Raw genomic sequence first — 25,350 nt, forward strand, 5'->3', positions numbered from 1 at the left:
GTTATTTGTAAAAAAATAGAGGGTTTTTAAATCTCCTTTTTGCATAGGATTGGATTTTTTTCCCTCACACCTGAATATTTAGAAGACATTTAGAAGACAAAAACCTATACTTTAGGTTTTTGCACAGTGAATATAGATTTGAGTCTTCAGATTGGCATAGGCAGAAGGGATTGTACTTGATGTAAATTTATTAAACTGATTTTCTCTAAGAAAAAACTGAGAGTCTCCTGCACCTTTCTTTTAAAAATCAGGTAAGTACCTGCAAAAGTAAAATAACCAGATGGTTTGTTCATTGTTATACATTTACTGACAAATTCTGCGACTCAAGATTACCAGTCTAGAATGCGCAGGATTTTGCAGAATGAAAAAGTCAAGACACAAATATTCAAAATCTTTTTCCAATACTGTCACCACACAAAGCAATCTGCCCAGTTTTGCTCCCATGAGTCATCTCCTTGTCACTTTTACATTATAATTCCTGATAAAAGACACACCACTTAACTCGAAGTTTAACTTTCAAGAGTTCTTCAAGGGAAATCTGACTTAAATATTTCCTAATCTATAGTCTGGAATTTTGCACATATTATTTATTCAAACGTTTCTTCAATTGTTCTAGATGCCTAGCATCAGCATCCTGGAGAATTAATACAGTAGCTTTAGACTGAAATGGATTAAACTCAATGGTCATCAAACAACAAAGATCTATCAGCTGTTTTTGACATTTCTCTAAACCATCCTTAAGTTTTAGATGTAAAGCAGGATCCTTTTTCATCTTATTAATTTCAGGCACTGAAAAGCCAATTAAACTTGTTAGAATATCATCAGCAAAATGTACTTCAAGATAAGCAGAGCCATCAGAAATTTTTGCCTTTATACCCCAGGACCCATTGTTTTTTGTGAGGTTTCCAGTGAGAGTGACAATAAAACATTTAACTTTCAGAATTGTAACAGTTTCTGGGTTTTTTGCAAGGAGAACGGAAATATATGTGAAAGGTGGAGAATCTAAATCTAAATGTGTCTCTACTGCCTTGCAAGGAAAGATCTGTGAATCATGTCTTTGCTGATCTCCTTCTGGATCCATTTTTAAGGAAAATACAGGATCATCATTTAATACTCTGCTGTCAGAAGTGTGTTGGTGTTTACATCTGCTCTCATGTAGGTCTGTATAATTCTGCCCCTCTTCAGGAGGAGTTTCCAAAGAAAATGCTGATGAACTGCAGGTCTGATGTAAGCCCTTGTGCAGCAAAATGTTACTAATTCTATTTCCATCTTCATCTAATATCGTTCTTCTCATGTTCTTTTTGTTGCTGATAGCTTCCCTGGGCTTATCTCTTTCATTCACATGGTCTTCTTCACCAGTGCTATTTAAAGATGAACTGCAGGAGTTTCTAGATGTATGTGGAAGTCTGCCAGTAATTAAACCCATGTTTCTGTTCATCTCCACTGGTGGCACATCTTCCATCTCTCTTTGCATCTCTTCTTCCAGAAGAAAGTCATCTTCTAAAGGAAAGTCATTTAAAAAGCCATCAGCATATTCCATGGGAGGTGAAACTTGTTCATCTGACTGAGGCAAAGGACTCCCAGATTTTTGTAGCAAAACATTTCCATTATGTGCACTCAGTGAACCTGAGGCAGTATTAAAATTGTTGCTTCTACTACAGTATCCACTTTCTAAAGATGTTCTGTTGTTTAAAGTAAATTCATTATTTTCATCAAGGCTGGCTAAAAGCTCTTCATCTGAAGGGCCAAGAGTTTGTTCTAACTCATCCACAGGCCTTGAAAAAATCTGTTCATGTCCAGCTTGTCCAACAGAATTAGGATTTTCAGCTTCTCCAATTAATCTAGCAAGGACTCTTTCCTGACAATAATCCTCAAGAAGAGTATCAACTTCACCGCCCAACAGTTTCACATTTTCTGGTTTAAGCAGAAGAACTCCGAGACGATATGCAATATTGCCCTGTACCGTGATTTTTGTTCCAGGAGGAAGACTACTGCAGAGAACGGGCACTGGTTGATACTCCATGCCCTGAATTTGATGTACGCCATCTGTTAATTGTAGCATCAGCATTCGAGTTGGCTTTGCTTCCCAGGGCTTCTGAAATGTCTGAGTACTGGCTGTCACTTCTTCATTTACAGTGCTTTTCCCTCTTAGCTTCTGCAACTGAGAATATGCTGGCTGGCTAACATCCACCAGTGAATCAATCTGTACCGAGAAGCAGCCTGATAACTCTCCCTTGGGAGTATCCAAGATGCAGTTAGGCAAAATGGGATATTCCAAGTCTCTCAGATCAGTAAGAAGCCATTGCTCAAAGACCTGCTTGTTAATCTGAGCTTGACTTAAATTACTTCCACTGTTTTCTTCCTGGATCCAATTAATACATGCTTCCAGCCATGTTAAAGGAACTTTCACGTGCCATGTGGATGAAAGCCAGGTTTCCACTCTTGCTACAATGCTAGATGTAGACATTTTCTTTTATGGTCAGATACTGAATTCCCTAAAATTGAATCCAAAAAGACATATTTAATATTTTGACAAAAACTGAAATTACTACAAGTTTCATGCTTATATTGCATAAAAAACTTAAATTAAAAACACTTCTGCAGACAAGGAAATTCATAGGCATTTCTAACATTTAACGTTTCAATCAGCATAAAACGTATGTGCAATTATCAGCATAAAAGTTATGTGCAAAATATAAGAAAAGCATGGAGACTTATACAAGCAACCACACTTCTTTTCTGTTTATTAAACTAGAAACATAGTTTCTAGTTTATGAAATGAAACTCTGTTCTAATAGATTGAAAGTGAATGGACAAAAACCCCAAACCATAAGAGCAGTAGGTTTTAAAATATATTTCCTCTTTTTTTATGGTTTTCTTTCTGTTAACACACAGCATACTTCAGAAATTGACCTGAGATGTTACTCTCCGACTTCACCAGCACTGTTAGGAACAGGAGAGGATCTATAGAACCAAGCTGAGGTCTATCAACACCTATGTCAGAGGAGTGACTGACAACAGAAAGCTGGCTTTGAAACATTGTTATCTGGAGACCCAGTGCAGGACTTGGCTGCATAAGCACCAAGCCTTGGCAGCCATCAAGGACATCAGTGGCTAACAAACTCTAACTCCTGGTTAGTTTAGGAAGTAGTTCTGCACAAACAGAGTAGAACAGGAATATTTCAGTTGGACGGGACTCTGATAGATCATTTAGTCCAACCACCTGACAAATTCAGAGCTGACCAAAAGTAAAAGCATGTTAGTAAGGATATTGCCCAGATACATCTTAAAAACTGACAGGTTCAGGGCACCAGCCACTTCTACAGGAAGCCTGTTTCAGTGTTCGATCATGTTCTTAGAACTAGAATCATTCAGATTGGAAAAGACTTCCAAGATCATTGAGTCCAACCTCTGAACACTACCACCATGCCAACTAGATCATGGCACCAAGTGCCATGTCCAATCACTTCTTGAACAATTTCAGGGATGGCGACTCCATCATTGCTTAAACACCCATTCTGTGAAAAATTCCTGATGTCCAACCTGAAATTCTCTTGGTACAACCTGAGGTCTATTTTAAAGACTGACCCCCAGCTTACAATAATTTCCTTTCAAGTAGATTGTGGAGACCAATAACGTCTCCCCTGAGCCTCCATTTCTCCGCCCCTGCTCCCTCAACCACTCCTAACATCACTTACTCTCTAGGCCTTTCACCAGCTTTATTGTCCTTGGTAAAGAAATTATTCCTATTGTCAAGACTGAACTTCCCTGACGCAGCTTTGAATCATTCCCACATCTGTTGCTGGATGCCAGGAACACAGCACCATTCCCTCTCCAGGTCCCCTGCCCAGGGAGCTGTACAGAGCAATGAGGTCACCCCTGAGCCTCCTTCTCTCCAGCCCAGACAGACCCAGAGCCCTCAGCCCCTCCTCACAGGATGTGCCTTCCAGCCCTTCCACCAGCTCTGTTGTCCTCCTCCGGACCATTCCAGGACCTCCTTCCCACCCTTCTCAGAGCGTGGGGCCCAGCCCTGCACACAGGACTCAGGGTGAGGGCACCAGGGCCGAATCCAGCAGGATGATCCCAATCCCAGCTGGTGATGCTGTGTCTGCTGCCCCCCGGGATGGGGTTTGCCCTCCTGGCTGCCCGGGCACACACTGCTGGCTCACCCTGAGCTGCTGCCCGCCAGCACCCCCAGAGCCCTTTGGCAGGCTGCTCCACACACGCTCCTCTCCCAGCTTATACTCGTGCCCAGCCTTACTGCATCCCAGGGGCAGAATCTGGATTTTTTCTTGTTTAATTTCATACCGCTGATAATTACCCAGTGCTCCAATCTATTTCAGATCCCTCTGCAAGGCTCTTCTCCATCGAGAAAGTCAGCAGCACCTCCCAACTCGGTATCGCTAGCACACCTGCTAATGGTGCATTCAAACCCTGCATCCATGTCAGTACTACAAATATTGAAAAGATACCAAGTTGCCTAAAAGCGCATGGATCATATTGAATCCCTCAGAAAGGGCGACCGAGTAGCTCAATCCCTCTACAGAATACAACGAAAACAAAACCTACACTAAGAATATTTAAGAAACACCAGGTATGGGTTCTGCTGTGTTTATTGGGGTATTTTTGGCATTTTGACCTTTAGAATGAACAAAAGAACACCCTGCCTCCAAGCTCTCCCCAAAAGATCCACCACTCGGAAGATACCGCCTAGTTAGTCCAAGCAAAGCGCCAGCTTTCAACAAAGGAGGTGAAAGGGCTGAGGGAGGAAGGGAAGCAGAGGTGGGGGGAGGAGGAAGACCTGAGTGAGGTTAGGCCGCACCTTGCAGCCCCTCGGAGGGGCCGGGAGCTCCAACTCACCGGGGCGAGCGAGCGAGCGGTGGTGGCGGGGCGGCCGCGGCTGCCGCCGGCCTGAGGGACCGGGCTGTACCCAAGCCCGCGCTCCCCGAATCCGCCGCGAGCACCCAATAGCCAATGGGAGGCGCGCGTCGAATCATCGCGAGAGTCTCGCCACAGCCGGCGCCGGGCTGCACGCACAAGGCGGGGTTTTAGGGGACGCCATTTTCTCGCCTCTCGGCCACAGCCGCTCCTGCTTTTCTGGGCCGCCCCCTCACTGCCCGCGCCGCTCCCAGCGCGGCTCCCGCAGCCCAGGTAGGAAAGGCAGGCCGGCCGGCCGCGGCACGCGTCTAGCGGCGCCACCCTTTCCCCGGGCCCGTCTAGTCCTTTTCCTCACGGAGGGCGGTGCGGGTCGCGGCGCCGCCTCCTGTGGTGACGGGCAGCGGCTTCACCCAACGAGGCGGCGGCGGTGCCGCACGGGGGGCGGTGGCAGGGCCAATCGCGGGTGGCGCTGGTGGATGTGCGCGTCGGAGTCCGGGGCTGCTCCCCTTTCTTTCCCGTACGCGGCGGGGCCGGCGGCGGGCGCAGGTACGCGTAGCCCGTGGCGCCGTGCGGCCGGGGCCGACGAGAAGGGGAGGGGGGTGGGAGAAGGACACAGGCCGGGTAGGGCCTTGCCTGGGCCGGTAGAGCCGCCGATGGACTCTGCTCTGCGGCGCGGCGTGACACAGCGGTGCGAGACGGCCTGTGTCTCCTGTCGTGGGGCCTCAACCGCCGAGGGCTGCCGTGGCCACAGGGCTTTCGTGGGGTTTGAGGTAGAACGAGGAAAACACTGCATGGAGGACAGTGGTGTGTGGCCACTTCGGCTATTGCTGAGGGGCTTACGGTGGCCTCTGTCCCCGTTGCCCCGCGAGGACAGCGCCCGTTTCGCAGCACCAGCGGGTGCGCTCCAAGGGCAGGGGCGCGGCGGCCGCTGCCGCCTTCCCGCGCCCGCCCCAGGCAATTGTGCCCAGGGAGAGCTGCTGTGGGGGATTATGGCGAGCGCAGCGAGGGCGCTCCGGGCCGCGGCCTGCGCGGAAGCGGCCGCAGAGGCCGATCGGGGGGCGGAGGCTCCGCATCGCGGCCGCGCCGCTCTAGGGGGAGGGCGGAGTGCCCGTGGCGCTAGGACTGACCCTGCTCCGCCCGCTGCGCCGGGCTTGGAGCCGCCGGGCACCTCCTTTGTGTCCGCTCGGGCCGGGCTGGGTAACTCTCCCCGCGGCCGCGTGGTGGTGGCGGCGGCCCTTCCGCTCCCGGCTCCGCCTCGCAGCGGGCCGGCGGGCGCCATTTCGGAGGGCGCCATTTCCGTTGTTCCTCCGCGGGGGTGCCGCAGCAGCGCCGCCGCGCTCGCCCCGTTCCCCCCGCGCTGCGCGGGCGGCTGGAGGGGGGGAATAGAGGAGCAGGCGAGAAGCGCCGCTGCGCCTTGGAGGCGCTCTGACGTTCCTCAGCTCTTAGATCTGTGGTCGCTGGTTCCACCCCTCGTGTCTGCTTTAGCCTTTCGGTGTTCGTAGAGAACCTGACTATTAGTTATGTGAATGTCCTCGATTTACCTAGCTGAGCAAGATTACTGAGAACATATGACGTATGGGGAAGCTTGACTAGGAGAGGCTAAGTCGTGAATGGTAACTGCAACTGATCACAGTTAGCTCCCCGCTGCCTTAGAATTCTTGGCATAATTGGAAGTAGATTAGCCGGTGTCTGAAAGGGCTGTTACACTTTGTCCATGTCTTCTTTACCGCCCGTCCACGTAATAGCGCAATTTTGGTAGTGTCTGTCTGAGATACTGCTTTTACTGAACTTGTGCATGCCCGTTAGTCCGCTTCAAATATGTGGAAATGCCGGCAGGTGTTGGGAAGACAGAGCCTGCTTTTAGCCCCAACAAGCCGGGCAGCAATTACATAGCTGTTTGAGAGTACGTTTAATAAATTAGAATCAGCTTCTTCCCCACCCTCATTCCCTTTCCGCCGATTATGGATACAAGAATGAGTGCCTGCTGTTTGTTGAGGCAATGGAAGTTAATGGAATGCAAAGGGAAATATGTGATTGTTTGGCTGTACCTGTAAATCACGATTTTAATGATAGTAATTGAATATTTTTTTATTTATGCTTCTCGCTAATGTGATTTAGTCGCTAAAAGCAGGTCACAGACTGTTTCAGAAAATTGTAGTGAAGTAGAGGTGCTTTTGGAGGTTTTGGAGGGGTGTGCATGCAGTAGGTTGTATGTAATTGCAGAGGGTGATTTTTTTAAAAAGACGTTATTTAGTGTAGTTGGAAGTTGTAATTTTTATTTTATCTACAATTATAGTTGAGAGGAACACATGCTCAAATGTGTGCTAGTAGAGAATTTGTAAAACAAATTCTGATGATTGCTTGTGACAGGAATTTTTATTAAGTGCAAATAGTGTTGGGCTAAATAGCAGGACCAGATTTTGGTGTAGTGCCCTTTAGAAAGAGAAACCAAGGCACGTATCTTATAATGTTGAGATTATGTGGTTACTTAAAACTTATGTGTGCCCAAGAAGTGTAATTCAGACATTAAGGGTTTATGTAAGTCTACAGGTTTCACCTTCAACTTCTCTTCGTGGTGTGTTTGGCTTGGCTGTGGTTTTTCTTTTAAAAGGAAAAAATTTGCAGCAATAGTTTAGGTCAACCCTTTGGTTTCTCGCTGTAGCAGAATCAGACTCACAACGTGGGAAGACTCACACCTGATATATGCTGTTTTCATAGGCTCTTGAAGCAATAGGCTGTTGGATTTTGACCCCGCCCAGAATACTTGAGTTTTTGTCAGCAAGGATATATAACAGTGGTAAGTTCTAGCAGCAGGCATTTATTTTTTTCACTTTAGCATGAGGTACAGTTTGTCTTTTGACAAAAAAAATGGACTGTCTTTATTTTTCAACAGGTTTTGCTTGCCTACATAAGAAAAAAAGGCAATGGAGACTGAACAACAGGAGGAGACCTTTACCAACACAGAGACAAATGGTAAATTTTTTAAAGGACTATTCATTTTTAGAAAGACTCTCTTTAAAATTTTAGTATTCCAAAGAATTTTATAATGATTTACCTTTACTATATGTTTGCATCAGCAGTAATTTTGTGTTCTGCATTAATTGTCTTCTATTTTAATTAATGTATCTTTACACATGCTTTTGGAGCATAAATATATAATCTTTCTTGTTGATATGTTTTAGACATGAGAACTGAAAGTTATGACTCAATGTTGAAACATATTTCATAGGTGTATGAAGAATGTGAATATGTATGAACGGTATAGGGCGTATCTGTTAATTGCATTTTGTTCATTGTAACAATTACATGCAGGAGTACGAATATATAAAATATTGCTAAGAGCTTAATGCAAAATTTCTTGGGAAGTACTAGGAACGTTTGGGCATTATTGTTGTTGATGCGTGCAGTTTTTTCCCAGAATATTTGAAGTGCTGCTTTGCTGTTATTTCACCAGTATTTCAGTGTCATACAAACTACATTTGAGCTTTATGCCTGAAAGGTTTTCTCCAATTGAAATTATAAATAAATACTAAGTGGGTGATGCTGCATTCCTTTGGACGTGTCTAAAATGTCGTGAATTTCATACTGACTGTGTGCAGCATTTTATTTAAGCATTTTCAGTTGTTAATTAGTAAGAAAGCTGTTGATGTGAAGACTGGTTTCTGTGCTGTGGATGCTCAGAATAGAGCATTAACTGTAATTAGTTTTGCACTAATAGGAACAAATGTATTAATAGTACAGAGCATGACTTTGGCATGTGTTCCACTTCATTATGACTTAGAAAGTTAAATAAATGTTTATGTTTCCCCCCTATGGACCTCTCTACAGGCAAACGTCCTGCAGAAGATATGGAGGAAGAGCAGGCCTTCAAAAGATCTCGGAACACTGATGAGATGGTTGAACTGCGCATCTTGCTTCAGAGCAAAGTACGCTTTTTTACTTTCTTCATGTGTAGCATTGCTCAAGATAGTGGTGACAAAGTGTATGGTGAGATGGAAGTGTAGAGAAATTATGTGCTTTTTTGGAAATAAGGTAACTTATTAAATTAATTTTCAGTATATAGGAATGGTAGTTGTAGGTGTATTGCAATGGAATTGTCCTCCAGGTTCTCTTAAAAGGATAAGTCCCTAAGGATCAATACAGGGTTTATTAAAAATATATACTTGCTAAGAAGTAGAGCAGTAAAGAGTCTAAGATATGTTTACATTTGAGTGGAGGGTAGCTATTTTGGGGGTAATGACTGTATATGAGTCTTCGAAAAATAAGGGTTTTAGAGGATTATAAATAAGTGCTTTTAGATTAAATATGTGAGATGAGAACTTAAGATTTTAGTAATTCTCTCAAACAGATCTACTAAACTTGTTCAACTATATCAACAGAAAGAAATGTGGGAGTAGTTTGTTAGGGATTGCAGTGATTTTGTTGACAAGTATAAATAATTCAAATTGCTGTGTATGAATTTGCTCTGGTGTTTCCAGTTGCTACAGATGATTTGTATGTTCTGAAGTACCTCAGTCTTTGGTGTTGGTGTGAAAGACTGTTGCCTGAACTCTGTGTGGCATTTCTGACCAATAGCCAAGTTGCATGGAGTTCCATTTTGCATGCCTTTAACATAATATGTAATAAAAGCAATATTTTTTGTAGAATCCTTGAAAGAACCTGGTAAAAATGCGGTTTTCCAATTCCTACTTTTCACTGTTTGTCAGTTTATTCCTGTTAATATTGGTGGCTTTAAGGAAGTTGGTGGCTGTTAACATTAATTTCAGCCTTTTTCAATTTATATTGCTCTGAGAAATTAGTTACTTTACTGATGTGCAAAACAATATTAGCACTGGAAATTATCAAATGTTTGGAGCTTAAAATGGAATTTGCAAACATATTCCATAAGGGGAAAAAAAAAAAGATCAGATAATGGAAGAAGTAGTTGACCTGCATTACACTCATTTAGTTTCTTTTTTTTAATAGATTTAGAAGAATATGAGAAGTTCAACATGGGCAGAATTGCCTAAAACTTCTCTTTAGAATTGAAATGTTAATGGCAAAGCTGAGTTATCTTTCTTTGTGTGCTGTGTTCTGTGGTTGTAAGAGCTTTTGGTAATTTTTGTAATGCCAAAGTGATGCCTCCCCCCACCTCTTGGGTCAGCCAAAACAGATCTACTGTTCTTAGTGTTGAGTTCATAAACTTTGTTTGTACTGAATTGTCATAATGTAACTTCTGAAAACTATTTTCCAGAATGCTGGAGCAGTGATTGGAAAAGGTGGCAAAAATATTAAAGCACTTCGTACAGATGTGAGTATATATGAGTTTGAACTAATTTAACACTGCTTCTTTCAGAGCACTACATCGAAAACTTGATTGCGTGCTTTTCTAGAAATGGGAGCAATTCAACTCTATAGACATCCAAGTTACAATCCATTTGTATTGATTGTCAGAGTAGATAACAGTTCTTCAATTTCTGTTTCAATTAAAACCCAGCCTGATGCACGGGATGAGAGGTTTATGTTAAATCTCTTCACTTTTTAATAGGATTCTGCTAAATTACACACTTGAGCTTGAAGTGAGTTACCATCCTAATTAAAAATATTGACAAAACTTAAACTCTTAAGAGTACCATTCCCCATACGTGTGCATCAGTTACAGTACTGCTGAAACCTTGCAGGTGGCTGGCTTAACCCAGTGATAGAGGAATTCTTTAACTTCCTTCAAAAAAGCAAAATGAAGTCATCCATCTGTTCCTTAACAGCTTGCACATGAAGCACAAAACCATTAATATTAAGGTTTCTTGCTTTAAATATGAGTATGAAACACTAAAGGAGCATTGTATTCTATTACTTGGAAGTATTTTTAAATGGTCATGACTTAATGCCTGTTCACATTTTACAGGGGGGTTGACTGGTGATTAGACACATGCTCAGCGTTAATGTTGTGTATTTTTAAAACTTGGCAACACTTCTTAAATTCCATTCGTTTACACTCCTGTACTTAACATCAGCTACAATTTCAATGGTTTTTCCAATCAAGACTCTGTTCAGCACAATATTTGGTGGTATATCATTACAAATCAGTTCCAACTAAGTTCATAAACTACTGCAACTAGAGTTGAGATTTTAGTTGAAATGGTCAGGAATCATACATATGCTCACTAACTTTGGCAACTAGTTGTTCCTCTTTTTTTAGGGTTCTTTTAGTCGGGTTTTTCTGTTTTGATTTTTTTTTTTGGTTTGCTTTTTGAGTAAATCAGTATGTCACCTATGTCCAGATAATTTAGGTTGGTCTGGATCACAAACTCCCAATTTGCCCAAGGTTCTAGTACTATCAGTCTCGACAGTTTTTGCATCTACCCTCATGAGCCAGCCTGCTACTGGAACGTCATTTATTGAAAGTAGTAGTTTAGTCAGTAGTAGTTTAGTCAGATCAAGTGACTCATTTTTAAAGTCCATACTGTTAGGCCACAGTCGGTGTAGCAATCCGTTATTGTGTTAGCCTTCAGAACAACTTAAGCTTGTTTCGTTAATTGAGAGTAATGAGTATAGTTTGTATTAAATTAAAATTTATTGCTTTTCCCCCTTTTCCCTCTCCTTGTTTTTTTGGCCATATATCTCCGTTGCCCATGTACTGGATCGACTTGCCCCTGCGTTGCCCACCATGACGTTGGCCCATCCGCCCCTGAACGCCCATGTGAAAACCCTGGTTGGCTATGCCCAAAAATGTGCTCGTTGCCAAACGGGTACCATACTTGACAACTTCCGATTGAATACCCATGCCCAATGCCAACATCCACGAACGCCAATGACCAATGCAGTACAATGCCAGTGTTTCAGTCCCAGACAGCAGTGGCCCCGAGCGGTATGTCCCAACAGTTTATGCCTCACTGCCTGAATAGAAAGAGAGAAATGTATTTTATTACCTGCCTTTGATATAATTAAATAGTATCCCCTTATAGACGGTGTATTGTTTTTTTTCAAGTTTTCTGTCTTATTTTCCCCATTAAGTCTTTTTGTCACTGAACTTTTACGTGAGTTGCCCACCCAAACAATCCACTAATTTTATTTCAATGGAAGGAGCACAGCTTCAAGTGTTGCATATTTGCTGCATTGTAAATCAGATTGGTTCAAAATAGTCTCTCGCTCTGTCTTTGTGGCCCACCTTGCTCCCCTCAACATTGCCTGTTCATAATTATTTCTGATGAAGTGCTAATTCCGGTTCGCTTTCCTTCACTTCTCATTTGTTTCGTCTTTTTTTTGTCTTGCATTTTGTATTTGTTTTCTTGGAGGCCCCATTAGTAATCTGAGTTCCATAACCTTATTCCAGATACAACGTTCACCACTTGTATATCCTCACATTTAAAATGAGAAGGTGTGCCAGTTCTACGAATGTAATAGCGAGGGTATCCTAATTAGTGGTGGCGGGGAACATGAATATTCACTTCTACTTTTCAGTTCTGCGTCAGTTTCTTGCCCGCTTAATTTGAGCCCTTCCAAAAGCCCATTCTGTCTTTCTCTTTCTGCAAGACCTACCTAATCTTAAATTTCTCATGCATATATACTGGGCATAAACAAAGATGCATGTGTTGTAAATTGAGCAAACAGGTTTACTTTAAATGGGGAATACTTGTAATCTCTTCTTTGTAGTAAATCTTGTTAAAATTTTGTGGGTGGTGATAAAAATAATTTACTTCTATTTTTCTTTTCTACCTTCTCCATATTGTCTGTCATTGTGGCTTCCAACAGCATCTTGAGTATAAGTGCAGATATAGAGACAATTGGAGAAATCTTGAAGAAGATTATCCCTACTTTAGAAGAGGTATTTATCTTGAAATTTTCTTCTGTTTCGAATGAAAAGATTAGCTTTTGAATGAGATTGTTCTAGAGTATTTGCTACTTTTAAAACAGGAAACTAGAAAAGTGAAAAATGCCAAAAGCCTTTTAAAGAAGGGTTGTGGCTGTCATGTTGGCATTTTTTGGGTAGAGGGCAAAGTCTGTCATTGTTTATTAAACTAACATTTTTGAACATTTCCCATTTTCCAAAAATAAGTGTTGCACTGTTTAAAGCCTTCTTAAGTTGTTATAGCAAGTGGTGCAGTGTAATTTAATAATTAATGTAAAAAGTAGGGAAAACTGATACTTGACATTGAGGTGAGGTGTTTAAATTGTTGTGGTTGTATCAAAAGAAATACACAACTACAGTTCAGCAATAAATTAAATAAATTATAAATTCTGTTTATAAAGAAAAAGCTTAAAACGCCAAATATTGAATTTTTGTGAATCATCTTTATTTGCTTCTCCCTATATGCATCGTATTTACAGTATCAACACTACAAAGGCAGTGACTTCGACTGCGAACTTCGGCTTCTTATTCACCAGAGTCTGGCAGGAGGCATTATTGGTGTCAAGGGTGCTAAAATTAAAGAACTCAGAGAGGTACTTGCTTTCTGTTCTTCTGAGATTTTATTTTGTTCAATAAGCAATGTTTTCTGTTCATAAGGGATACATCTAAGTATCTGCTGTGTGGTAATTCCTTCTCACTGTGTTGCATACGTGCTTTTGATGTTGTGAGGCAGAGCTGGAAGTTGCAATTTTCTTGCAGACCCTCAGAAGTAATGTCAGTGGTAGAGCCAGGACTTGGTTAAACATATATTTGGTAGAGTACTGTTTTTAAAGAAAGTATTTTTACTTCATTTTATTAAAATTATATTCATTTCTCCTTTTAGACCGAACTGCTGCATAGTGTAGAAGTATTTGTGTGGTTGAACACTCAAAACAGTTCAGAATGAAACCATCTTCACAGTAGATTTACTGTGGAAAGACTTCATGCTGCTTTTCTATTTTTTAATTCTAACTCCTGGAAGACCATATTTTTTTTTTAAGTGAAAGACTAAGATACTAAAAACTTTATGGTCTCTATGAACTGAAAACACATGGTTGACTTTCTTGGCATTGTGTCAGGCAGTTTCAGGTCAGTTCAGGTATAAGCCAATACTTGTTTGCATGGATTAAGAAAGACAAGACAACTAGACATAATCCTAGCAACATTGCTGTCTTAGCATTCAGAGCATGTTTAATTTGGGAGCTAATACAGCCTGTAAGCTCACAATGGTTATGTGATCCTTTTTCTAATTCTTAATTAAATGATGCATCATAGGTGCATCATAATTAAAATAGAAGAAAATTTATTTTTTTTTTCATCCTCATACAAAACTTAGAGCAGCAAGATCTTTAAAATATGTAATCTTGAAATTTTGTGTGATAACTCAAAAGCAGGCATGAAGATTGAAGTGGGTGGGAACTTAATTGTCTTTTGAATCTATTTTTAAAATATTGTAATGGTTTTATAAAGTTTTTAAAAATATATTTGATAATCTTGTTGGTTTTTTTCTTCTTTTTCTTTCTTTCTGCAGAACACTCAGACCACCATTAAGCTCTTTCAGGAGTGTTGTCCTCATTCGACTGACAGAGTGGTGCTTATTGGTGGAAAACCTGATAGAGTTGTTGAGTGCATCAAGATTATCTTGGATCTTATCTCTGAGGTAATGTTTATTAAATTTATTCTTTCACTGGCATTCATGAATATTTTGGACATTAATGAGATGAAAAATATTCTAGTTTAAATTTAGTACCTTGTGCTTTCCCAGCAGGAAATGATGGACAGTTACAAACCTTGGGATCTGTTCCTGCTGTTTAGAATTGGGGTACACCTCATGAGCAATTTTTGGTAGTACTGGGCCATTTATGCTTTGCATGTGATCAGAATGAAAAATTCAAAGAGGAGGAAAAACAAAATGTGTCTGCCACATCTAAGTAGTTTTACTGTCATAGTTAAGTTCACAGGAGGCACATCAACATCTCCTTTCTTGGCAGCATTGTGAAATCAAGAACATGTTCCAAATGCATTGTGTTAGTAATTAAATATGCCATTTGTAATATAAATATCTGATTCGGGGAATTGTTTTGTTTGTTTATATTAGTCTCCAATTAAAGGACGGGCCCAGCCTTACGATCCCAATTTCTATGATGAAACGTATGACTATGGTGGCTTCACAATGATGTTTGATGATAGAAGGGGACGGCCAGTGGGCTTTCCAATGCGTGGAAGAGGAGGTTTTGATCGAATGCCCCCTGGTCGTGGTGGAAGACCTATGCCTCCCTCAAGAAGAGATTATGATGATATGAGCCCTCGCAGAGGACCTCCACCACCTCCACCAGGTCGTGGTGTTAGAGGTGGCAGCAGAGCTCGTAATCTTCCGCTTCCTCCTCCACCACCTCCTCGTGGCGGGTAAGTTGTTGGATAAGTGCATTATACGAAAACTCATGTTGTATATCTGAGTCATATTCATATTTTCAGTGATTTTTTTTATGCGTCCATGTTGGTAATGATTAGGCAGGATTGAGCTTGTATTAGACAAGAGTATTTTGAAGTATACTGAAATTTAATTACTTGCTGTGATGTGGTAAGTTGCCAGGATTATGATCAGTAGTTCTGGAACTTCTCTTACTCAGTACTTGGTTAGAGTAGGTTGATACTAAGTTTATGTGAGCCCTGAATGGGAAAATTCAGATAAGAATAAACAAGCTAGCTTATAACACACGTAACACAATTAAAATGCTACTGTCTTTTTCGTTTTAGAGATCTAATGTCCTATGACCGAAGGGGCAGACCAGGAGACCGTTACGATGGCATGGTATGAGTTTAAAATTTGCTCTGTTGTGTCCCTAAGCACAGTTAGCATGCACTTTCATGCGGGACATACATGGTTCTCATAGTAAAACCATATGTTTCATCCATACAAATGGTCCTCCTGTGCATTAATATTTGAGGTGCAAATTGTACTCTTTTGTTTTCTTTCTTTTTCCCTGTCATCAAAAAGATTCAGTGATTTTGATTGTGCTCAGGTCTGTAGGGTTTCTTGCACTGGCCCTCTTTCAGATTTTTTTAATCAGTATGACATTCATTCTTCTCAGTTACTAAACTGTTCTTATCTCAAGCTGTAAGTTTTACTTTTGATTCTTGTCCTAGTTCCACTGGGGCTTGAGTGGGGGTGTGTGAGCAAGCAGCTCTGTAGTGCTTAGTTACCAGCTGCTCTTAAATCACAACAGGGGTGGATCTCTATAGTAGCAATATTCTTTTCTCCTCTGGCTTTGTTTGGCACCTTCTTTAAGACAGCAAGTAACACATTTTTTTTTCTTCAAAATTAGTGTAGAAAATAAAAATGAAAAAGCTATGAAATGGGCTTCACATGAACTCCTTTGGAGTAAGAGTTACTGGAACTCCAGATTGCAAGAATGCCATATGCTTATTAGTAATAATAAAAGGAAAGATTTGCAGTTACAAAAAAAACCCTGTTTCCCATGCTAATCTACATGCTAAGAAACTGAAAGAATGGAGAAGTACCTCTCCAAGATTCCTTATCTGTAATTACATGTTTTCAAGGCTTAGGTTTTGTGTTCTTCTGTTAGCAGCTTATAAAGCCTGTGCTGGAGTACATAAACTTAACAGCCTGCCCTTCTTTGGGTATTTGGTTGAGCACAATCTTACTTAGCTTGACTCTTGGGCAGTAGTGTGTTCTAATTTTGTTCTATTTTTATTCCTGTTCAGCTAGAAAATCCACTTTAACTTAGGCTTAGCCTGTCAGGTTGACCTTCACTTTATTGTCATGAGTTTCTATACACAAGTGGAGTAATTTCTGCTAGCTTGGTTTCTTTCATGGGAAAAAAAAGCAATTTCATTTCTTTTCATAGTGAAGCTGCTTATAACTTTGGCTCCTTTGTAACCAAGTGTTATAGCCGTTAAAGTGAGGACTACTTCCCAGCAAAGATAGAATTTAATTTCTAGTTTTAGTTAATCGTGATCCTGATATCCTAAATTGTGTAGGCAGAAATTTCCACACTGAGCATGACATCACAGTTTCAAGTGTTATGCCAAAAAGTAAAGTCCTCCTGTGCTACAAGCAGCAAATAGAAGCTGTTATGTAGCTAAAAGTTTAAATGAAACCAATATTACTGTGGTTTGTGATGGAAAAAGCTGCCCTTAAAGAGTAGAAATGCTCTTTTCACATGAATTCTATCTTACATAGGTGTAATGAAAGGCAGCAATTGATGAACATCTCCAAAATACTGGGTAAATTTATTGTACAAAACCAAATTTTTTGCCAGTTCTCTTTTTCACTAAAGGCAGAAAGATTGAACAGTTTACAGTCTTAAAGTCTGGATGCTGAACTGTGGTTTTTCCTGTTTCAGAGATACGACAGAGCATTGACAGCTTTGTAAATGCTGAGATGAGAAAAACCCATTTTGATTTTAAAAGATGCGTAAATTCTTCTTGCCTGTACAGATTTAATCACTTAAGATGATTAACTTGTCTGTTAGCCTGGCTTAAAGTTGTAGTATAAGTACGTACTGCTGTTTAAATGCTCATTTGACTTATGGTCTGTTCTGAAGCTTTTTCTCCGAAGTACAGACTTGTTTATCAGCATATAGAAATGTAACTACTACAGTGTGTAACGCTCCAGATCAAGTCCTGTGTACCGTAAGGGCTATGGTGATCTGAAAAATCCTCAGTTCTGTGTATTTTTTAACATATTCATTATCAGGGGCATGTAAAAATTAGTAAAGGAAGAATGTATGACAACTCTTCTATTTATTTGTGCAGATGCTGGAAGGAAGTAACAAAATTTCACTTTCCTAGGTCACTCTTAAAAACTAGAAAAACTTACTACAAGAGAATTTGACATCAGTTAGGACTGCATGCAGGGTTTTTTCTTATATGTAAAAGTTAAGCTCTTTGCCTTATCTAGCCCTTCTGTCATCTGGTTTCTTTTCCAGTTCTGAGTAGTGACTAGCACTACTCAGTGCTGGTCTGCAGCATAAAATGTTATGTATGCTAAGACACTCTGTTTCAGAAACTAATTTTGCACAAATAAACATCACTTGTTGAAATGGTAAAATTCTGAAAGAAAGAAATGCCATATATCATATGTTTTAGAAACATAGTTAAGTTTCTAATGTAGGTAGGCAGTGGTAGACTGTTAGTCTACTTGCTAACAGGATGAGGTATATGATAGTAAAACATAAGAAGCAGTGTCCTTCCTGCTTAACCTGCAGTTGGCATAATCACTTGCAGTTACTTGTTTCAATCTTACTGAACCTTTTTCTAGTAGATAGCAGAATTAATACATGTAAAAATGTAAAAAGTTTTTCTGAAAGAAAAAAGAAGGCTTAAGTTTTGCCTTGCTTCTGAGTGAGAGGAAAAAGTTTCTGAGCTTCTTAGTGAGAGGAAAAATCTGCTAATACCATAGAAAGAGAAGGAAAACAAAAGTTGCCCATTTAGAGTTGCCCCAAAGTAAAATTAAAAGCCAGTGAGTTTTGAAAGTGATGTAAATCACATAATTTCAAGTCTTTGTTAATGGTATAAGGGTTTCTTTATACCACTTTGCATTCTGTTTGGCTGCAACATTCTCTAAAAGTTTGTATGACCTGAATTTCCTTTCTTTCTCTTATGTTGCATCTGGAAGATGATGCAGTGTCATGTGGATGCCTGTGATGACATGCAGCCACCAGAGTTGGTGAGTGTTTTCAGCCTTGTTTTGAAAACCGCTTTATTGAATGAGTTCAGTGATGAAGCAAATTTAAGAGATCTTGAGTGTAGTCCATGGCAACTTGCGCCTATTAAAATTTATGAAGCCATTCTTCTGACTCTGAATTTAGGGGCAGACGTAATGGTGTGTCCTTTGATGTCAGATAATGTTAATAGAAATGTGGAATTATGCAGCAGCCTGGTGAGAATAGGGGAGCTTCTCTGTACCTCTTTTGCCTCCTTTACACAGTATTTTCATTTGGATAAATGGTAGCTTTCTCCATAACTGATGCACTGTAGATATATCAATTTATGATTTATGTTTTGTTTTACTCCCATAATGTTGTGGGATTTTATTTCAAGCGACAAATATTTAAAATAGCTTCTCACTTATTTGTGAATCAACTATGTTTACCTGTCAATCTATTTGAAAATGTGTCATTTGACCAGATAGGTTTTGGGATGTTATCACAAAATTATAGAATGATTTTGGTTGGAAGTAACCTTAAAGATCATCTAATTCCAGCCTGCCATGAGTAGAGAACCTTGAACCAGACTGGGATGCTCAGGGTTCCATTGAACCTGACTTAGAAAACTTCCAGTAATTGGGAGTCTGCACTTTTCTGGGCAACCTGTTCCAGTGCCTCATCCCTCATCACCCTCACAGTGAAGAATTTCTTTCCAATACTTAAACTAAACCAACGCTCTTTCAATTTAAAGTTGTTGCCCCTTGTTCTTCCTCTACATACCTGTGTGAAAACTCCTCTCCAGCCTTCTAGTAGGCTGCCTTTTGGATCTGGAAGGCCACAATAAGGTCACCCTGGAGCCTTCTCCTCTCCAAGGTGAACAGTTCCAGCTCTCAGACTCTCTTACAGGAGAGGTGCTGCATCCCTCTAATAATCCTTGTGGTCCTCCTCCAGACTTAATCTAGTTGATCCATGCCCTTAATGTTGGGGGCCCCAGAGCTGGGTGCAGTACTCATATTGGGATCTCAAGGCTTGACCTTACAATGCAGCCCAGGGCACGGTTGCTACTCCAGGCTGCAAGTGCTCATTGCTGGGTCATGTCCCACCTTTCACTCACCAGTATTCCCAAGTTCTTCTGGGCAGGACTGCTCTCCATCTGTTTCTCCCCTAGCCTGTGTTGGTACTGGAGGTTGCAGTACCTCAGTACAGTACCTCACAGCTCAGGTGAAAGCACCTTGCTCTTAGTCTTGTTAAATTGAATGAGGTTTCCTATGCGCTCACTTTTGGAGCTTGTCCAGGTTCCTCTGGATGCCATCCAGTCTTTCAGGTCTGTCAACAGCGCCACTCAGTTTGCATACTTGGCTGCAGGTGTACCTAATCTGTTTGTGTCATTGATGAAGACATTGAATAGCACTGGTCCCAGTGGAGGCCAATCTCTGAGGGACACCACTTAATGTCTGTTGAAACTCTGAGCCATTGACACTGCCCCTTGGATGTAACTGTCTCTATTCAATAAGCAGTCTACCTATGGAATCCATCCCTCTCCAGTTTGGATGGAAGGATGTGGGGGCAATGTCAAAGCCTTTACAGAAGTCCAAGTACATGGTACCTGTAGCCTGTCTCTTGTTCACCGATGTAGTCACTCCATTGTAGAAATTAGAGAGTACATCAGGTGTTGCCAGTGTCTTGAAGATGGCAAAATGCTGCCAAATTAATACTTTTTTATTAATTCATGTGAAAAGTCAGTTCTTACCTTTTGTACACAGCAACTGTTATAAAATTCTATTATTTTGTACTGTGGAGAAGCAGATGTGATCAAGGAAAGGTATTTTCTTTAAAACAAGTTAGTCCAAAAAGTATCCTCTGGCAAATACCAGCAGCAATATGCGTGTGTAAGCAGTAACCTATGTGATCGGCCTCTCAGTTTAACCTTTAGGAGAGTCCTTCATTGTCTTGTATTTTGGACTTGTGAGCTCTGTGATGTTGTCTTATCATATGTATTGCTTAGTAACATGATTAGACAGTACAGGTTGCTTAGAGACAGAGGATAAGCTCAACACTTTGATCTGAATAGCTTCCTTTTTGATGTAAAAAAAAATATGGTAAGGAATATTTTTTGGGAAAGTTGTTACATTACAATTTCTATGGGCCCCTCCTTGTGAGTGGATGAACTTGACTGACTACCAGGGGCCTACTCAGCTGCTCTCATGCCCCCTCCTTAGTAGAGTGATAGGAGAAAGTAAGACAGAAAAGTCTGGCTCACAATGGAGACAGGCAGATCACTTGCTAATTAACATCATAGGCAAAACAGAGTTGGCTTGAGTAGGTTTACTGCCACTTTGAGTAACATGGTGAGAAACAGAAAAACACCTTCACCCACTTCCACGTCGTCACAGACTTAGCTTTCACTCTTTCATTCCTTTCTCTGCTATTTCTCTACTATTTCTCTGCCGTGAATTGTGCAGGGGTGGTAGGGAATGGTAGGTTCCCGGTCAGTTCGTCATACCTGTCACTGCTCCTTCCTCTCTGCACTATTCCCCTTCTACAGTGTAGGGTTCCTTCCATGGAATGATACAGCTGGAGCTGCTCAAATGATCTGTTTCCAGTGGACTGCAGTTCTTAGGGAACTGTTTCAGTGTGGGTCCCCTTTGTGTGGTACAGTTCTTCAGGAACAGACTAATTTGGTGTTGGTCCTCCCACAGGGCACAGGTATCTGCCTGTGTGCCTTCCTTCTGGGCATTTCTACTTGGTCTCAGCATAGCATCTGTCAGTGGGCTACAGTGTAATGATCCTCTCCAGTGTGGTTTTCTCCATGGGCTGCAGGGTAGTCTCCATGCCAGTTCTGGAGCACTTTTTTCATCCTTGCTCACTCTTGCAGTCAGTGCACATTGGGTATTTTTTACTCTTTTCTTAAATGTTATCACTGAGATATCATCAGAAGTTGAATTTGAGAGAACCACATAGATTTATTCTTTGCTTCTGTAGCAAAGTATAAATACATGGTTTTGTACACTCAGAACACATTAGATGAAATGAGAACCTGATGTCAAATGCAAGTTTACAAATCCTAAAAATAACAGAGCCAGGAGAGCTCGTTGCAGTCATTGACATTCGGTGTATGGTGGTTCAAAGGTAACAGAAGTAATTATTGTTGTGATTGTTTATTCTAAGATGTAAAGGGTTTCTAGCATAGTCAGAATCAAAGGTGTAGATGTAGTAGGGTGATTTGCTGGACAGACATCTAGCCCCGGAACTGCAGACTGGAATGTCTTTTGAGCTGTATTTGTAGTATTAATAAGGCTCTACTCTGTTTTTGTATTCTAATGTTTAGTACAGAGGTCACAAGTAGATCAGCATTAGCAGCTGTCTGCAAGAAGCTGAGATGGTGAGACTGCCTTGGTATACTGGCATGGCAGAATTCTTTGTCATTTTATGTGTTATTCTTAGAGGTTTTGATAAGGCAGGATAAGAATTACAGAATATCTGGAGTTGGATGGGACCTCCAAGAATCATTGCATCCAACTTGTGGTCTTGCACAAGATAGCCTTTGATCCAAATTGGACAGAGATTAATGAGATCTCTCCCACCCACCCCTTTTGTTTCTGGTCTTCCATCTTTGCCTCAGGATGCCCTTGATGGCATAACACTGTTGTATTTATATCAGATTGAGGGTTGTGATGTTTGATTAAATGGGCTCAAAGTTAACAATATAATGCTTAAGGTAAAAATGTGTTAATGAAACATGGCTATTCACATTAATGTTTTTTTTCTCTTTTCTCTTACAGTTTGAGGGTGGCTCTGGTTATGGTAAGTGTTCATATAGAACCTTTGCATGTAGTTCATTATATAGTTACTAAAGGGCTTGATGCATACACTTAAATCAGATTATTCTTACGCAGGGGGGCGTGGTTCATATGGAGATCTTGGTGGACCCATCATCACAACACAAGTAACGATTCCCAAAGATGTAAGTAAAGTTGAGTTGCTTTCAACTCAGGCTTTCTCTTAAAAAAAAGTCACAGCCATTTTTCAGACTGTTTAAGTAAATCAGAAATACTTAAAATGCTTAAGTACTTCTAGTACAAAACAAGTGTTTCTAAATTGCCAACAGTGTAATGCTTGACTGTTTGGTTTCTGTCTTCAGAGACACGTTAAAGAATTCTACTTGTGGTTAATACTCAGTAATAGATAGGGTCCTTGTAACCCATGTTTTGCAAATGAGAGCTGGTTCTCCCAGTTTAATCTCACCTGTGTTTATACAATTAATACCACAGGGGATATTTTTAAGCTATAAAGAAAAAAGCTCCCATTGCAGCACTTAAAACTGAATTTGTGGAAACTGCTCAAATGGTGTTGTAATTTTCTAACTTTTGGAAAGGCAGTTGTATCCGGAAATTAATGTTTTTGCTTTCTTCCTAGTTGGCAGGATCTATTATTGGAAAGGGAGGCCAGAGAATCAAACAAATACGTCATGAGTCAGGAGCTTCGATCAAAATTGATGAACCACTAGAAGGCTCAGAAGATCGGATAATAACTATTACAGGAACACAGGACCAGATACAAAATGCACAGTATTTGCTGCAGAACAGGCAAGTTAAAGTTTATTGTTGTCCTTACTGTCAAATTAACATATATATTATAAAACTGCTCTCCTCTGTGAATCACTTTTTTAAGAAGGCAGGTTTTAAGTAACTATTTGAACCTAACTTCTCTAGTGGTAGTTCTGCCTTGATTCTCTTCTGCTCTCCATTCTAATTAAAATGAAGACACCCTCAAAACTAATCTTGCTGGAAGACATCTTAACCAAGCAGTCCTCTCATTTCTCTGGTGAAAACTGCTGCAAAAAAACTACTTGTAATAAATTTCATAGAGCCTGTAGAAAATATAGAAGATTTCAGTGGATGTTGGCCTAGTTCTGTGTGGAAGACTAGTGATTTTGTTGTTTTTAGATAACTAAATTGACAACAAATCGCAGTCTGCCATATGGCACAGACCATGCCTCTACAGGACAAGTTGAAATCGATTTGGGGCTGTTATGCAGCATTTCACACCTTGCTGACAGTACTTTGCCTTTTCTGCCAAATATTAACAGCTACAAATAGCATTTGCTGTATTAACATTCTGGCTGCTATAGCAGTTTTAATATCTTAGATTACTAATATTTAACTATGCCTGAAATACACTAATATAATTGTTAGACATTGACATTTTAAAATTATGTATTTTTAAATGTGTTAGTAATTTGTAATTTAATATGCTTTATGAATGTTGATGCAAGATGTATGGTCCATCATTCTAATACATGCTTTTTTCTTTTTCTTTTATAGTGTGAAGCAGTATGCAGATGTTGAAGGATTCTAATGCAAGATTATTTTTTCTTTTTTATAGTGTGAAGCAGTATTCTGGAAAGTTTTTCTAAGACTAGTGAAGAACTGAAGGAGTCCTGCACCCTTTTTTTTTTTATCTGCTTCTGTTTAAAAAGCCAACATTCCTCTGCTTCATAGGTGTTCTGCATTTGAGGTGTAGTGGAATCTTTGCTGTACACCAGATGTAATGTTTTAGTTCCTTACAGATACATGGGGGGGAAGGGCGCACGAGACTAACATTGAAATTTTGAAGTGGCAGAGAGAATGAAGTCTATTTTTGTTCATTGTTGGTGGTAAATTGTACTGTTTTTCTGTAATTGTTGTGAACACCCTGCTTTATGTACACTGTATCTTACTTTGAAGGGGGAGAATATGGTAGGTCCTATGTCCCTGGCATTTGTTGAGAGCAGTGTGCAGAATGAAATGCATTTTTGTAAGAAACATTTTAGGATTTTTAAATAAATTTAGTGAACTTATTCTTGGTGGTCATTTTTCTTCAGGTCTGCATAAGGTCAACTAAAATCGATACACCTAGTTTTTTGGGGTTTTTTCCCCTTATAAATTAAAGTTGCTGTTAAGCTTGCTCTTCAGTTTCCTTGATATGTAGATGGAGTTATGTGGGATTTTTTGACAAATTAAAAGAGATCGTGTGAAAACAATAACTGCTTTGCTGTGGGGGCAGAAAGGTGAAAATACGCAAATGTGTAAAACTTGACATTTTTGCAAGTGTTTGGCCCTCTTTGCAATACCTATATATATTGGTGACAGTATATAAATAAAATACTTTCAAACTTTGTGATGTCACTGAGTAAACAGTTGTAAAGTACACCTGGTTTTAGACAGCTTGCTTAATGCAGAGTTGCTCTACCATTACTGAAAAAAAATTTACCTGTTTCCCGAGCTTTTGTTTGTATGAGGTAGGAATTGCAAATTGGCGAGATGAGATATAACTATGTAACTTGTTTTCCATTGTATGCAAAACTTCAACTTGTTTCCCAGATGTATGTCAAGTTCCGTAAGAATTACTTGTGAGAAATTTAAAAAAAATACAATGCCTCTGGATATCTCATGTAATACCTTTGCATTTGTATTTATAGTTTAAAGTTTTAATTTCACTTCCTGAATAAAAACAGATGAAAAAGTTTAAAGGTGTGTGGCACATAGAGATATGAGTCCAGACTAAGTGAAGATTCTTTTATTGTCTTTGGTTGGTTGGTTTGTGGTGTCTCCTCCTCCCCCGATTTGTGGTGCATGAACTTGGCCTTTTTATTACAGCTGCCCTTTAAAATGGCATGGTGAAGGTGAGGAGCCTGAAATGTTATGCATAAGGCTGGCTCCCTTGGCAGAGTGGTACTGAATTCTGTAGAAGGAAATGCCATCACTCTCGTTAAGTCAGTGGGAAGTCAGCTGGCTTGATACACAGCTTGGCACCTAAATTCTAGAGTGTAATCCAGGCTAAGGTTTTGAGCAAAATGCAAGTTAACTAAAACAGGCTCAATTTCTCTGGGTGCTTCCAACTTACGCATCTATCCAAAAGGGGTTTTGGACTGTCTTTCGTTTGGTTCTTCCT

The 25,350-nt window shown here is 40.4% G+C and overlaps 2 protein-coding genes across 9 annotated transcripts; one reads left to right on the forward strand and one right to left on the reverse strand.

Moving 5' to 3' along the window:
• Positions 1-232: 232 nt before the first annotated feature.
• On the reverse strand, positions 233-4,906 carry RMI1 (RecQ mediated genome instability 1). 2 transcript variants are annotated; one of them, XM_054286466.1, is made up of 2 exons: positions 4,857-4,906; positions 233-2,495 (listed from the first exon to the last, which is right to left on the reverse strand). In XM_054286466.1, exon 2 carries the CDS (start codon positions 2,465-2,467, stop codon positions 584-586), a length of 1,884 nt encoding a protein of 627 aa, XP_054142441.1. In that variant the 5' UTR covers positions 2,468-2,495; positions 4,857-4,906; the 3' UTR covers positions 233-583. The 2 variants fall into 2 exon arrangements, with proteins under 2 accessions (XP_054142441.1, XP_054142438.1); XM_054286463.1 differs by having other exon boundaries at positions 4,823-4,900.
• A 129-nt stretch (positions 4,907-5,035) lies between these two features.
• Positions 5,036-24,928, forward strand: HNRNPK (heterogeneous nuclear ribonucleoprotein K). Of its 7 annotated transcripts, none has more exons than XM_054282818.1 (16): positions 5,036-5,151; positions 7,597-7,675; positions 7,772-7,851; positions 8,707-8,804; positions 10,112-10,168; positions 11,682-11,725; positions 12,610-12,682; positions 13,186-13,299; positions 14,277-14,405; positions 14,844-15,151; positions 15,503-15,557; positions 18,387-18,437; positions 22,200-22,221; positions 22,299-22,381; positions 22,834-23,003; positions 23,803-24,928. In XM_054282818.1, exons 3-16 carry the CDS (start codon positions 7,803-7,805, stop codon positions 23,831-23,833), a joined length of 1,284 nt encoding a protein of 427 aa, XP_054138793.1. In that variant the 5' UTR covers positions 5,036-5,151; positions 7,597-7,675; positions 7,772-7,802; the 3' UTR covers positions 23,834-24,928. The 7 variants fall into 7 exon arrangements, with proteins under 7 accessions (XP_054138793.1, XP_054138740.1, XP_054138773.1 ...); XM_054282765.1 differs by having other exon boundaries at positions 7,772-7,850; positions 8,694-8,804; positions 23,742-24,928; XM_054282798.1 differs by having other exon boundaries at positions 7,772-7,850; positions 8,694-8,804.
• Positions 24,929-25,350: the final 422 nt, after the last annotated feature.

Source organism: Melozone crissalis, unplaced genomic scaffold (assembly GCF_028551555.1).
Source record: "Melozone crissalis strain CALT ecotype California unplaced genomic scaffold, PUWL_Pcris_2 ptg000005l_1, whole genome shotgun sequence".
NCBI lineage: Eukaryota > Metazoa > Chordata > Aves > Passeriformes > Passerellidae > Melozone > Melozone crissalis.

Coding starts and splice junctions, on each gene's coding strand:
- HNRNPK (XM_054282765.1), top strand. CDS start 7,803: ATGGAGACTGAACAACAGGAGGAGACCTTTACCAACACAGAGACAAAT. Junction 10,169..11,681: donor TTAAAGCACTTCGTACAGAT/GTGAGTATATAT, acceptor TGACCAATGCAG/TACAATGCCAGTGTTTCAGT. Junction 13,300..14,276: donor AAATTAAAGAACTCAGAGAG/GTACTTGCTTTC, acceptor TTCTTTCTGCAG/AACACTCAGACCACCATTAA.
- RMI1 (XM_054286466.1), bottom strand. CDS start 2,467: ATGTCTACATCTAGCATTGTAGCAAGAGTGGAAACCTGGCTTTCATCC.